This window comes from Haliaeetus albicilla, chromosome 3, assembly GCF_947461875.1.
Source record: "Haliaeetus albicilla chromosome 3, bHalAlb1.1, whole genome shotgun sequence".
NCBI lineage: Eukaryota > Metazoa > Chordata > Aves > Accipitriformes > Accipitridae > Haliaeetus > Haliaeetus albicilla.
Window position 1 is genome coordinate 71786226 of NC_091485.1, and position 15674 is coordinate 71801899.

Genomic DNA, 15674 nt, shown 5'->3' on the forward strand with positions numbered 1-15674 from the left:
TTGGTCATCTGAATGTAAAAGAGTTGAGAGAGATTTGCATCATCTTTGTGCAGTTGTCTCATACTGTCCCCGTTAGATGTGCAGCTGTGATACAATTGAGTACACCCAACTTACATAATTTAATTAGAAGGCCAATACAAAATCAGTTATCAGCTGTATTCAGGGATGAACCCATCCATTTCCCCCCTCTAAGAAATGACAGTGGGTGCCAGAAAGATCAGCTTCCCCCTGGGATTAAGGCCCAGCAGAGGGAACATATTCAACAGGGCATGTTGACATTGTGAGCAAGTTCTCACCATAAATGAGAAAACAACTACTTGCATTTCCATCTCCTTACATAAAATCATTCTGGTATCTCTTACTTACTGACTCTCCTTTTTCTCCTCTGAGTCCAGGAAGCCCTTGGCTGCCACTTTCTCCCTTGAAAAAGAAAGGGTGTTAATACCACAGAGTTAATTCATTCCTTTCTTGACAGGCATACAAATAATAGATGAGATTTCCTCTTACAACTTCGTGTGGACTCCTTGGTGAAGTGTACCACATTAGTGTTTGTATTTCGTGGTCAGCTTTCCATTGCTTTGATTATTTGGGAAGCAATGCAACAAGGGTTTGACTGAGATTGTGGACACTTCTGGTCTGACCAGTCTCTACGGCCAAGATTTCAGCTCCCGCCATAAGAACTGGGTGTACCTCATTGCATTTATACTGACTTCAATGTCCAAGTTCTCAGATTGATTTTATATTCTATTTTTCATATGAAAACACTGCTAGAAGCATTCAGAGTGCACTGGCAAGGCAGAGGGCTCTCTCCTGTGAGGTATTTCAAAAGTTCTTATTCTCTATTAAGCTAGGAAAGGTCGATTGCATAAGACCTACAGGGTGCAAACCTAAAATATGCAAAAAATAAACCTGTAAATATTGTCAAGATTTTAGAGCTATTTTTCAAAAAAATTCAAACCCCATTGTTTTCATTCATGCTAATTTTCATGATCAGCTAACTCCTCCCTTTCCTCACAGAAGTGTGCAACACACACAGAGTCACTCTCCCTGCTTGCTCCAATAGAAGAGAGGGAAAGGAACACAGAAAAAAGACAGCTGAGAACATACAGATTATAATGGGTAGAGGAATGAAAACTGAAGCAGCAAATACATAGGGAGGAAAAGAGAAAAATGGTCAATCAAAAACCAAGCAAAACTTTTTCTTCACTTGTCTCCTAAAAAGAACAGGGGTGAAAGGGGTAAAAGATGAAAGAAGATGCATCATGCCATAAATATTCAGACACAGAACTAAAAGTGGTGCCAAAAACAGCAAGTGCAGAAAAAATACCTGCAAATCATTTTCACATACTGCTCTGCAGTCACAAAACTGGAATAAGGACCACTTGAGGATGTACCCATTACTAAGACTAGTTTAAGGCTATATGTGCAGTGTTGCCCCCAGTTCCTTCAATTCCCCTAGCACCAGGAGCTGCTGGAGAGCAGAGGGCTCTTCCCACACACTTCTACCTAGCTCCTGCCTGATTCTCACCCAGAAGGTACATACCAGAAACATGCTGTGCTGAGCTCCCCATCCATCACTAACAAATACAACATCCTCACCTATTTGTACCTCCCATAATCCTTCGCTCTGAGGGAGTTTAGGCACTTTGGACTTCAGTGTAGACACAGCATCAAGCTGAAAAAGTCCTGGAGCAGGAGCCCCACAGCAGCAATAAGTCCAGTGACCCCTGCACTCCCCAAATCTCCCCACATGGACCACAATAGCATTTAATCTTCTGGCTCTATTCAGTTTGTCTTGACCTATGCCCAAAAAAGCTGGGCTTAGCTGCACCAGACACTAAAACATCTGTCAGCATCACACTTTCTTTTCCCCCAGTGAAGATAGGCTTTTGAAAACACAGGAAATATGAAAGTTTATTTCTTTAACCATTGTCATTTTTTTGCCAAAAGAAAGAAACCTCACAGAGCAAGTAGCATATATGCAAAACCAATGTCACAGTCAATTCAAGTAGGCTGTGGCAAAATTCATAAAAATATGCAACCGTCTCTTTTAAGACACTTAAAGTAGACCAAAACACCTTTCCAATTTGGAGGAAAAAAAATACATCCCGCTAGAGCACGTCTAATACACTGGACTTCACAAACTTCCCAAAGGCAGGTAGCAATGTCATTTCTATGATGTGGACAAAAGCAGATCTCACAGAGATGTGATTTTGTCTAAATTGGGATCAATAGCAGCGCTGGAGTTGAGCAGAAGCCTGTTGACCATCAGCCCAGCACCCCAACCAGCCAGGCTGGCTGCAAACAACACAGCATGCAGAGCAAGTACAGAAGGAAAATAAATTAGACTGGGCTGTCGTTAGCATCTAAAATTTATCAATAGAACCCAGCTTCAGGCATGTTAGCCAATTCTTCCAAAGCTATTTCCTGTCTCACTCTTCCCCAATACCATCCTTTACTATATCTCCTTCTAAAACATGTACACTGTGTCTCCATGCATTACCCTCAGTTTGGCAGCAGGGTGATTGAGACAGAGGTGTTCATCTCTGAGGGATTTTTTCACTTTTTCTAATAACTGCAAGCACTCCTGTTTTGCCCTGCCTTTGAAGACTTAAATTAGAGAGGAACAGAAACTCATTATCTTCCCACACTGGTTATACACTTCGAACATTTCCACTAGTCAGATGGTACCGTAAGAAAAGCCTGCCCAAGCCTCCTCCCCTAAAAGAAGGGATATGCTATGGGAGCTCAGGATAGCAGAGCCTGAACACCAGTCTCTCCATCTTCAGCTTCAGGTAGACAACACCCACATTCACTTTACTTAACAGACCCTCAAACTGACCTTTTCTTAAAGAAAGCAGAAAGAACCACATAGCCATTATTCCTTCTTTGGATAAAGAGTGAAAAAGCCACCAGCTACTACTGGTCTAGGGAAAACAAAACAAAACAAAACCAAGCCCCAAAACTGTCTTAGCTTAGAAAAGGAGCCTTACAGTCCTCCTGCCTTTGTCAACCTCTCTAAAGATCCCTGTTTTGGGGCAAAGGGGGGTGTTCTGTTTTTTTAACTCTGACCTCTCTCTCCCTGTTAGTATGCCCTGGTGGGATTAATTTCTCAGGTGACTCCCACCAGCTATGCTGTTTTTCTGATACAGCTGAACCAGCTGCTTTGCTGGGTTCTTATACAGCCGAATAGTCTCTCACAGGGCATTTCTTGCTATCAGCCTGTAAAATATTTTTGGATAATGCTCAAGTACCTGCAGCCTGTCTAAATATTGCTTGGGCAGTTATTTAGGGGTAGATTTCAGCTTTGCAATTTGTCCCACATAAGAGACGCTCCGTAGTGATGATGTCTATAGAGATAATTATGATTTTGACTCGGTCCTGATGTCACTCTATTTTCACCTTTTCCTGATAATTTGTTTCCTTATTCATTTCTTTATCCCCGCCTCTCTGGTTAGTCAATTAATGCTTGGCCTTTTCTTACACTGTACTCACTTGTTAGCCTATTTTAACCAAGCCTAAGAGTATAGTAGAGATCTTTGTTTTGTTTTGTTTTGTTTTGTTGGGGGTTTTTTTAGTGTTTCTTGAATTCCCAGCTCCTGGATTCAGGTAACAAATGGAAATCTTTGATATTCATTACCTTAAAAAAGCTTTACAGCCCTCCTCATTATACAGCAACAAAGCTTTAAAACACAACCCTTGCACCTTAGAAATAAGGAGCCAAGCTGAATGATCCTAAAACATTTTATGGACAGTTATAACTCCATAATGCAGAAGCCACTCTTATTATTGTGGGGCTTTAGTCTTTCCTTAATAAAGTACCAGGTAGTAATATTGGGAAGTTGCAAACAGCACTGACTTTCTTCCCCATAGCCAGCATTTTAGCCTGAGTAGCTCAGTAATACTGCAGAGAGAGAGAGGAGAGCAATATTAGTTCCTGCACACAGAGCAGGGACTGTGACAAGCTGGTCTTTGGCAATAGTGATGCAAGAACTTCTGTCAAGGTTGGTATATGTTATTTAATCACAACGTCTTTGCAAGTCAGGAACAAAATCTATTACTTGCCTTATTTAGCAGATAGAGAAGCTAAGCCATTTGTCTCAAATCATCACATTTGTACCAAATTGTTGTCAGAGCCTGGATTTAAATGGCATCATCCCCAGCTCCCTGAGACTGTGACATAGTCCTGCCTTGGCTGTATACAAGTCTCACACCACTACAGCCCAGGAAAAGTCACACGCATCTGTAGAGCGATTCAGCAACCCACCTGCAGGAGTGGGACAGCCATTTTGGGATCTGTTACAGAAAACCTGCTGATGCTGTGCTTGGATATACGCTATTTTGTATTCGACTAGTATCTCCTGCACCCGAGCAGAGTGCCACGTTACACAGTACAGACACCCTCACCACTGCAAAGACCTTGTCAAAGCAGTGAAAGACGACGGGATGTTGCTGCAGGGTGCTTTTATTATCATCATCATCATCCTTCTGCAACCTCCTCACAACACTCATGGCTCTGCCATTCTTCAAAACAGCCCATCATTATTTGAGCCGTCACAGATTAAAATAGAAAGCTGCTATTTATATACATGTGGAAGAATAAGGAAACATTTTCTGCAGTTTCAGTCAGGCATTAATGCACCCATGTTCTTTCATGCCAGCAGAAAACATACTCCAAAACACATCTCCTCATCATCCAAAACTTCTCCCTGCAGACAGCAGACCAAGCCTTGCCAAAAAACCACAACACAACACATTGCTGAGGATGTCTGACCTTCCAAGACCCAGAGATTCCTCCTTTCTCCTCTCACAGCGTTTCATAATAAATGAGTAACTTTTGGTGGGGTGCACTTTGTTTATTCACCAAACAGGTATAAATTCAGTGACTGAATTTGTGGAAGTGATTTAGATGGAAATAGTTTTGAATACAAATTGTTCCCAAACATCTTTTTAATCACACAGATGGTGAAACTGCAAACCACCAATACCACCAACTTTCACCTCTTCAGCAATGTTGTGAATCTTTGTTTTCTTCCAGTACAAGTGTTCCCTTTAAGTCAATTCTCTCACAGCTCTGTTTGTAACCAAGCACAGAAGGAAAATGCGCGTATGCTGAATGCAAACGTGCATATCAAAGAAGCTTGCAGAATATCCAGGATAATATAGAGGCTGCACTTGAAGCAGACGTCACAACCACTCTCCCACCCTGTTATCTAGGAAAAAGAGTACTGAGGAACATGGCCTATATTTAACATCATGATTCAGACAGTCTTGCTAAGGATAACAGATTGTGGCTAATCCTTTACCTTAGTCTCAGGAAATTTTGTAGAGTGTGACTGGGAGGCTGCTACCTAACCTATGGATATCTAGTATTGCTAAGCAAGGCACAGTACAGAAGCAGCATGTGGTTTTCCAGGTGACTTACCGTGAAAGCTGTGCATGACCTAGTGAATAACACTAACTTGCAAAAAAAAAAAACGGTTTAGAAGCTACAGGAAAAGATTTGGAAACACACTTACTCCAAGAATGACATAAAGCAGCAACAGAGAAGCTCAAATGTAAACCTAGAGCAAAGGTGGCCAGAGTTTCCTGCAGTCCCGGCCTCATCCAAAACTATCTGAACTCAGTCACATGCCAAACTGACTTATTTCTCAAAACCTTCAACTCCTCAACTTACTCTGAAACTGGTTTTTGTTGGTGTTGTTTTTATTAAACAAATGAACTAGCACATATTACTGACCTTTTGACCTTTAGGACCTTCAGGGCCAATTGGCCCTCTCTCCCCCTAAGACAAAAAAAAAAACCATGATTAGTCAAACTGATCTTTTCATTATATAACAAAGCAAGGGGCCCAATCCTACAACAACTGAGGACAACAAAAATGTTTTCGGGCTTTAGTGGAGAACAGACTAAAACAGACACACCCTCAAGAGCAATGACAATGAAGCTCGCTTCTCAGATGTCCCAGTCACAGCCAATATAAGCAAGCACACTGCTTTTAAAAGCTATGAGATTTTTTTCAGTGTGGCTATATTTACCTCCAGAATATCTTCCTTTTTACTTGAAGAAGGATGCACATAACTGGCCTGGATAAGAATAACCACTTTCTTTTCAAGGTTGTTACGAGGACTACCAGCATGATCAAAATCACTGAATCAGGTAAAGCGAAAACACCTGCGAAGACTGCCATTACCTCTACAGACATCCCACCTGTGAATAACACATGCCTGGCTCTTTCTGTGATGTTCTTTCCACCTCTAGGTCTTAAAGTGCTTCACAAACAAATACAGCCCTTCTTATAACTCACTTGCACTGTGTCATACCCTGATTTCCAAACCTACCCAGCATGCCTTAAATGAAACACGCTCATCTCAACACTCACCTTTTGTCCAGCAGGACAGGAGCAGTTGACAGTCTTGAGGTGGCCAACTTGCTCGTTGCCAACAGTGGGCCTCACTTCCAGGGGAGGTGATTCCGTCAGGACTGTGACCTGGCACTACACCCAAACACCCAAAGTCATGACAAAGCCTTCGATGCTAGAAAGCTTCCTCTTCCACCCACTTTAGAGAAACTGCATAGGCATTACTGACTAATGCACAGCTAAATGAGTCCTAGTGAGGAACGAAATCCCACAAAAGCCATTCATTCAAGCAGTAGGGAAAAATGTGTCGAAATGAACAATGAATCTCTTTAGCCAAAGTCGAGGGGAGAAGAGTGAGAGGAGGGTGGAAGTTTCATATGAGAGTTGAGCACAGGAAACTAAGCAGCAACTGGCACCAGTTTAGCTCTTCCCAAATAAAACCAGTAGGAAATGTTGAATATTTCATGCTGCATTTCTGTTGTTCCATCATCACATCAGGGTTTTGTTTCCCCTGACAGTTTGACAAGGAAAGAGCAACTTGGAAACTTCAAATTTCTCATACTCATCCCTCTGCAATGGTCCTCTTCTGGCACTGCTACATTACCAATTATATAGTTAGGTTTCATTCACCATCATTAAAAAAAAGATAATCCCACACTGCCATATATTCCCTGATTTATGTAATAGATTTCAACAAAGAGTATTCATGTGAAAATGAATAAATGACAAAAAGAAGCTTACTGGTCCAGAGGGAATGTCACAGCAGGTCTCCAGTTCAGCATGCCGAGAATCACAGTATATAACCATCCGCTGAAGATCAAACTAGAAGACACAGTGAGGCAATAGTCTCAGAGACAGTGAATTATTAAAGACTGCATGTCCTTTTGCTTGGATACAAACAGTGCAGACGGATACAAACAGTGCAGACAAATACAAACAAAAAACAGATGGGGCTAACTTCACAGTGATTCTATGGATCCTGTAGTCAATCTCTCTCTCTCTCTGTCAATAGTAGACCAATATCTCAGCATGCTTCAAGAGTGCTGAGCTAATGAGACCCTGAATATGCCTATTAAAATTCTGGTGCAGGTTTTCAAGCAAATAAGGAGGCATGCTAATCCCCATGTTCTGGCCAAATTTCTGTCTGAGAAGACATATTCTGACCACCTCTATCCTTCCTAGAATTTCATCTAGACATAAAGTTTGGTTTTCTCCTGTTGTGCCTTGCATCTTCTAACCATTTACCCCTGCGTGAGAAATGCTATTAGCACATTTAATATGCACATTCCATCCGTTTTGCACAGCTAAGAAAGATTACACAACTCTCAAAACACCAAACAATCATGCATAAGTTATACCAGGTTAACACTGCTACTGGACAATCAGGTCCAACACGCAGGTCTCAACTTCAATTCAATTGGAGCAAGAGTAATTTCGGATCAGGTATCTTTTCTGAGGAACTGAGAATATATCATGACTCTGCTGAGTTAACGAGCTTTCTTTTTTTTCCCTATCTCTTCCTATCACAAGTGGAAACATTCATAGTGCCAAGATCAGACAGCAAAAGACCTTTATGTGTGTAGTTGATGGTATTTCTGAATGATTTTGTCTCTGATTTTAACTACTGCACATTCTGGAACTAGACAGAAGGATGAAATGGATTTCTCATTTTTAATCCCCATTACGGAGATATTGACAGTCTCACATAAAAAGACAGCAAATCTTGTACATGATGAGATGCCAATCTGTCTTAGCTATGTAACACAGGTAACATTTCAGTGATGCTGCTTCAGGAAAAAGGTCGATTACAACATAATCCCCAAAACCCCATTCACATGCTGCAAACCCAGTGCTGAACATTACCCCAGCTCCAATCAGCACACGCAGTACTTACATCGATGGGGACACTATCATACAAGCGTTTGCCAATCACAGTCTTTCCTTGAATGTCAATATTTTCCCTGTCTTCAATAGGCAACATCTGCACCAGTCTGCAGTCTATGTAAAGTGAGACAGCCTTTGACTGAATGCTGAGGGCGATTTTGTGCCAGCTGCGGTCAAAAATATCACCGACTCGTGCATTTCGGAAGACCACTCTCACAGCATCCTTGGTGAGCCCAATGGCATTGTACTCTACAGCTTTGTTCTCTCCGTCCAGTCGGATCGAGACCTGCAAGCAGACAGAAGTGATTTTGCTAAGAAAGTACAAAGCCTTCTCCTTTCTCCTGCCTCCTTTCTATCACAACTGACACCCCAAAGTCAGGGATGGTACAGCATGTGGCGAGAAGCGCAAGCAAGAGCAGACAACAGACTTTTGAGTGAGATATGGACAGGGAGCCTACATCTGTTCTAGTAAATAAGACGGAGCAGGGCACAGGCTTGGGTGCAGACCCATGACCACCTAAAGCCTTCTCTTGTGAGTATGATCCTTGACATGGTTTCAGCACATGCCACCTTGATGCCTCCCAGGCAATGCTTGGGAACAGTTGGGTGGTAGCACATGTCAGGGGCATCTCCCCAAAGGCAGACAAACAAAGCTGAACCTGTTTTGGATCCCTCCCTCCTGTGCAATCCTCCACTACTTCCCAGCAGGCTCTGTGCTCTTTAGTCCCATCACATTCCTCAACCGTCCCATGGGGCATGGACGAATGCCTCATTGCCTGGTATGAAACCAGTCTGGTGAGCTGTAGCACTGCCCATGCTTTATTTCAGATGCTTTGAACAGAAAACTACAGCTGCACCCCCCACTGTGTTGCAAGCTATGGAGCGGGCAAAAATAGGCTTTTGAAGACATTATACTTTTAGTTCATTTACAAATTGATTCTTCTTTTACCAAAGTCAGGCAGTTAGTTACAAGCAAGCAGCAGGGAACAGAGCAAAGCACAGAGCCAGGGTAACAAATGATGCATCCGCAAGCTGCAGAGCTGGAAAGAGTTTGGCCACATCAGGGCTGAGCCGTGTCTGATGTAAGCAGCCCAGGGCAGGCTGACTCCAGAACTGACCCAACATCTCCATGCAGCTGAGCACCATGCTGGCTAGAAACGCCAGCTCAGATCAGCATTAGCTCAGACGTGTCTGCAGTCCATAAGCTACGCAGGTCTGCAATGTAGTGGCCAAACCACTACTGACTTTACATGAAACAAGGCTCATGAGGCTCTAAGGCACCTCTGGCACCACAATTTAAGGCACTTTTGAAAGTATTACTGAAATTCTTGAGTGCTTTTTTCTATCCACACCTAAGAAGTTCAGGTTTTTAGCTGTCTCCAAGAAATACTGAGTGAAACACACGTTCTCACTCTGCAGGAATTAAGAATGCATGTAGCACAGTAAATCATGTTTCATTTAACGAAGTGGACCTGATAATAATTTTCATATGAACCTTTTACCATTGTCTGAAACTCAATTAGCTAAGTCCTCAGACTGCATCTATCCTTCACTGTGAGTTCCCCAAATCCTTTTGAATACCAGTTCCAAAGCAGCAATACTGCATTACATGGCTACGTGAGCCCACACCGACAGCCCAGTTTAGAGTCATGGGTAATGCCGTCAAGCACCATGTTGGTACTGAGCAGAAAACCATACAGCCCATCCAAACCACCTCCTCCTCAAGCACACTTGAACCCCTAAACTATAGCATGCTGCTAAGAACATGCTACATAGGAACAGACAGCCCTTTATTACACTCTTATGGTATTTTTCTTCTGAGAACCTGAGAGTACTTGACAAAAATTCTGCAGCAGGCACGACTCAGGGTTGTGGAGCAATAATAGGTGTTACATCCACGTCCTAAGCAGGGAACCCATAATGCCTTTGCATGATATCTAGAAGTCTGTGCAAAAACTTGACATAGCTCACTGCTCTGTAGTACCTCATTGTGGCAATCTTTTTCCAAACAGGCAAAATATTTTCCCTAAACAGGACTACCTGAACAAAACAACCAAAAACCCAAAAGTGGTTTCAAGAGCAAGGATGGTATATTTTTCTCCCCCTTTCCAACTAACACATCTATCTGCACGCTAACAACAATCAAGGTCTATGCAAACCTTCCTTCAGGGTTTGAATTAAAGGTAAAGGATTTTCAGCAAAATGAACTGAAAGACAGGTAAAGGGATTTTTAGAAGTCCACAAGGAAAAAGGAGTGGGAGGTTAGGGCAAGAAAGCTGGTTCGTGCCACAAAAGAGAAACAAGGCTCTTCTTGCTGGCTGCAAAGGGCCTCGTACCTGTGGTATGCCGTACTTGTCAATAATCTGCCAAATATACCAGTCTTCTTTCCTGGAAGCCTTCCGGAATTTGAAGGTAGTTACAAAGGCGTATTCATCAGGGAGGCCTTGTGGAAATACATCCCTGGCATGGGGAGGGGAAAAGAGAGCAATGTATCAGGCTCAGCAATGAAGAGCAGAACTTCTAAAACTCTCTGCATGTCCCAGCAGTGCTTCCCAAAAGCATCATATAGTTCCTTCAAAATCTGCTGTACTTGTCAGCCTGCAGAGAGATGAAGGTGAGCTTGTGCCCTCCAGGTGTTTCTGTCCTTGAGGAGCCCTTTTTCATTGCAATGGTGAAGCTCTCAAATTAAATAAGAAACAGTGAAAATCTGCAGTCTAGTATCCATCATGTCAAAACAGTTGTTTTTCACTTGATGCTTCAGTTCATGAAATCTGTAAAGCATTCTGTTCTTCTCCAGAGGCACTGGAGACCTGTGACATCTGAGAACGGGCAGGCACACCTGAAAGCCCCTATAAATGTAACAAGTTATAGCAATAAATATTGTCATATTTGCCCCAAAACAGGGACTACACCTCATGGCTGTCCAAGGTGATGTTCCTTGGCTAATGGCCTGGGAGAACAGAAGAGCCTTCTCAAATCAAACACTGCAAACACATTAGGCAGAAATTTACTCAGTGTGACACCATGATCCATGCATAAGCCTGTAGTAACAAAAACCAGCACTGTTTGACTCAGCCTCAACATAAGGAACATACCATAAACTGAGCATGCAGGGCTGGACAGAGGGGATAACTAACCCAGTATCACTATTTCGTTGTCACTAGCCATTACTGGATGCCTAAGAACAAGAATGAACAGCACAAATGTATCGTCCCTACCTCCAACTCTTTGGGATACAGGGGTCAAACTCAGAGACAACTGAAATTTCTATATTATTAACTTTTTATGGATTTATCTTGTATGGACTTCTCCAGTCTCCCCTTGAACTCAGGTAAACTTACTACATTCACAACATCCTTTTGCAAGGAATCACACAGCTCTGCTACCCACTGTATAATGAACCTCCTCCTGTTTGTTTAGGACCTAGCTCAGTTCTTATAAGGGACAACACAATGAACCTATTCTTTTTCTGGTTTTTGTGCCATTCATGATTTCGCAAACTTTGCTTATAATGCCTTTAAGCCATCTCTTTTCCCAGCTGAAGAGTCCCAGTTAACTTCATTGTTCCCCATGCCCAAGCCAGCCTGCTCCTCTGATCATTCCTAAATAGACCCTTCCTAAATATCATGTCTTTGCTTCCGGACATCTGAGCAGTCAGGCATAAGCACCCATTAGAAAACAAAACACAACGGCAGCAATTAATGAAGAGCAAAACAATGAAGACAGATTCTCTTAAGGAATACTTGACATAGTCTGTCACTATGCAGAAACTGGCACAGGCAAAGGCACACAAAACTAGAGGCTTTTAATGGTGTTTAAAGCAAAAAATCCTCAGGATTTCCAAAACACTTTGTTTTGCAATTACAGCAAAGGTTGAAAGTCAGTGTTTCCTAATGCCAAAATATTCAGTCACCTTTTAACCTGTACTTTGAATTTCCTATATTTTTAGCCTGGTTAAAAATTCAGAACACTATGGTTTCATCCACCACTGTGGCTTTTACTGTATAAAATGCCCATGCAGGCTATGCACCATTATAATCTGGTCTTCCCACTGGGGACACAGGCACTCTCTGAAGTCTTGCAACACAAGAGAAAACTGAACCAGGCTCCCACTAGCTCCTTTACAAAATCCTTCCCCTAGGAGAGCAGACAAGGCTGTCTCACTTCTTGGTACTAGCTATTCACAAACTAGCCCTCCCTAGTCACAGATCCACCTCACATCAGCACCCATCTCTCCCATGGCACACAAAATAGCCAGACGCTCCCTCCCTTCATGACAAAACAAGAAGTGTGTCAGTTGTCACTCTTGTGGCAGAGTTGCCACGGAGAATACAACTGGCATGACTAAAGCACTGAAAGCCACCAAGAAAGACTACAGAATTTTTGGCAAGAGAGAGTCAGGTCAGTGACATCACCCCTCCCAACAGGGCACCCCGCCAGGTCTCCTTCACCGCTGACATGCCTTAGTGCAAATTTCCTATCAAAATGGCTTTGCACACTCATTGTGTCCAAGTTTGTTAAGGAAGAAGATGCACGCCTCAGCTTTTAACTTCACTGACGGTTTGGGCTGTTTTCCTCCACCCCTTCAAGAAACTTCAGCAAGGTGGCAATGTTGATAGTTGAAAGGGCATTGCTTACCGCTTCATCCTCTTGAACAAAAACCACGGACGTTTCTACAGGAGAGTGTTGCCAGTGGGGGCATTTCCCCGTGGCTCAGCTCCCCAAACTCTGTAATTTCAGCATCCGTGCCTAGTGCATTTAGCTTCACTCACTTCTCACCACTATTTCCCTGCCCTTTAAGATTCTGATTCACATTTTGGGCACAGACAGCCCTATTGAACTACTCTCCTAGCTACAGCCCACCACCAGCTCCAAACTCCTACTGAATGAAAAGCAAGCAGAGAAATGGTTTCTTATTTAATCCAGTGGTGGCACAAGGTAGCAGAGTTACAGCTCTGGGGGTGCTTTGCTCTCTTGCCGATCCATAGTACGTTTGCTATCGTCACATCAACAGCAGCAGGACACATGCTTTCAATGCTGCCTTTCCCTAACGGTTTTTCAACTCTGCATACGCAGGTGTGCTTGTTTCCAAGTACAAATTAAAGGCAGTGGCTGTAACTGTGGCATCACTGCTTTGTTGAGCAGGGAGGTATAGGAGCATGTGGTTGAAATTAGTCCCCCAAGATACCACATTGAGCCTTGGGCCTGACAAAATACAACCAGATCTGTAAGAGCCATCTGCTGGCCTCTATGCTAAGAGAGTCTTTCTGAATACCTCTGAGCAGGGAACAGGAATTTCACCATGCAAGCTTAAATTCAGAAAGGGTTTTCAGATGCTTAATGCCCACAGAAATAACTGGGAGTTAGGTACCTAAATATCCTTGTGAGTCTGGCCAAATCTCATCACACAGAGACTGACAAATGGCCCATCAGGTAGATTTAAACTGATAGAAATCTATAATGACCTATTACCTGTCACCCTCAACTGATTTTTAAAGGTGCCAAAGAACTGGCTGCAAGTTCCCAACCGAGAAAGGTTTCGTGCCAAAAGCAAACCTAAAGACACTCTCGTTGCTCTGAAGAGATGATGAAAGCTGTTTCTGAAGTCCTTGGTCCCTGTATTTTTTACAGAGATGCATTACTGCATAAATAACAAAAACTTTGTTTATGAGTTTTCATTTATTTCCTCACTAAAAAGTGATCTCCATCTAGAAGCTCAGCTTTACTTAGGAATCCAAGGGCAGGAATTGCTGTCCCCAGAAATGTTTTATTTCCTTCTTTCACCCAAGGCTGAATTGAACTGATGATCCATATTATGGAGCTTTGCTGGCTGCCTGGTACCTACAGGGAGCACTCTGCCAGCTCCTTGGTCTATAATTCTGACAACAGGATAGATTGCAGAAGAGGCCCTTATAAAACTCCAAGACAAGAGAATCCCCCAGTGCTGCAGGTTAGTCTAAGAGTTAATTAACCCAGCTACAAGGTCAGGTGATTCACAACTTCTACAAAGGAAAAATGATAATAAGCAGGCAGAAGACTCTTTTAGCCATTGCCCATTTTCAATATATAGCCTCCTTCTTACATGCTTTTGTTTGGCCTGAGAGCCTACATCTGTAACAATCAGCATGAGATCCTACATCTATAATAATAACAAAATGGAGAAAAATAAGATTATCAGTTCTCATTTCAGACACTGAATGCAACAACAATTAATAGGGTGTCTGTATTTGGTGAGGAAAAGCATAATTAATGTATTTGGGAAATTTGACCACTTTCACAACGGCTAAAAAACATTAATATGAAATGTAACTCACTAAGTTCTGTGAAACAAGGTTGGAGAAAGCCAGTTCATTTCCATATGCATCATATCACCAGAGGCTCTTAGAATGACAGAAAAAAAAAAAAAAAAAAAAGGAAAAAAAAGGAGAAAGGGAAAGAAAAGGCTATGGAAGGGTTGTCACAACACAGAATCAACTCCACCCATACATCCTTGACAGACATTTTTTTGGCCTCTACTTCAGAAACCTCAGTGATGGAATAGATACAACCTCTCCAGGTAATTTCTTCCTGTGTTTCACTATCCTACAGGCTACAAAAAAAGTCTACCCTGAATCTCACTTGCTATAGCTTAATCTTCCTGAAACAACTCTTTTTCCACAAGAAACCACAGGAGCAACTTGATCTCCTCTCTTTGCTGCAGCCTTTTGTATGTTTATCAGCTCTCCCCCCAGTCCTTTACACTCTAAAAGACCAAAAAAAGCCAACAGTCATTCCACCTCAGTCATGCTTAGTCTCCTTTGTTAGACGTAGGAGACTCAATGTCTATATCCACACTAGTAAATAATGGTCAGGGTCCATTCTCTAGCGATGAGTGCAGTTCAGACAAATGCTGCTTTCCCGAAGGGAATGATTGTATCCGAGCTGCCTTTGGGGAGCAGTCTCTGGCATGCTCCATCCTCCACACCAGGCCCAGGCATTACCTGGGATAACACTGCTTGACATCAGCCAAAACAAACTTGACACGAGCACATAAAGAGGTGAAGAGCACAAATGATATGGGTCTAGTGCTGGGGCCCATGAATTCACCCGGTTTCATCAACTAGTAAAGAAGAAGCCTACAAAGAACTCCTCAGGTGTGCTCCTACTAGACATATTCCTACTAACTTCACAGCAGATTTGGACAGACATGTTTATTCTTCTAGATGACAAGCACTTGTCTGGTAATAGAGGTCATGAGATCAGATACGGGCCACAGCAAGATCCTTCAGGTGGGAGTCTGCTCTCACCGCTTTCTTAGAGCAAGGAGTCGTGTGTCTCATCCCTGACTGCAGCACAATATCTTGGTCTTTTTCCAACTCCAGCACCATGGGAAATTTTGTGACAGGTCACAGATCAGGCTTAACAACTGCCTCTGGTATGGGGGACGAGA

At 42.7% G+C, this 15674-nt stretch overlaps 1 protein-coding gene across 1 annotated transcript in view; it reads right to left on the reverse strand.

Moving 5' to 3' along the window:
- Positions 1 to 15674, reverse strand: part of COL22A1 (collagen type XXII alpha 1 chain) — a 209309-nt gene that overhangs the window by 129748 nt on the left and 63887 nt on the right. The window contains exons 5-10 of the mRNA XM_069780112.1: positions 10582 to 10705; positions 8256 to 8531; positions 7103 to 7183; positions 6383 to 6496; positions 5741 to 5785; positions 367 to 420 (exon numbers count right to left, since the gene is read on the reverse strand). Coding sequence (XP_069636213.1) covers positions 367 to 420; positions 5741 to 5785; positions 6383 to 6496; positions 7103 to 7183; positions 8256 to 8531; positions 10582 to 10705 — 694 coding nt within the window. The remainder of the gene's footprint in view (positions 1 to 366; positions 421 to 5740; positions 5786 to 6382; positions 6497 to 7102; positions 7184 to 8255; positions 8532 to 10581; positions 10706 to 15674) is intronic.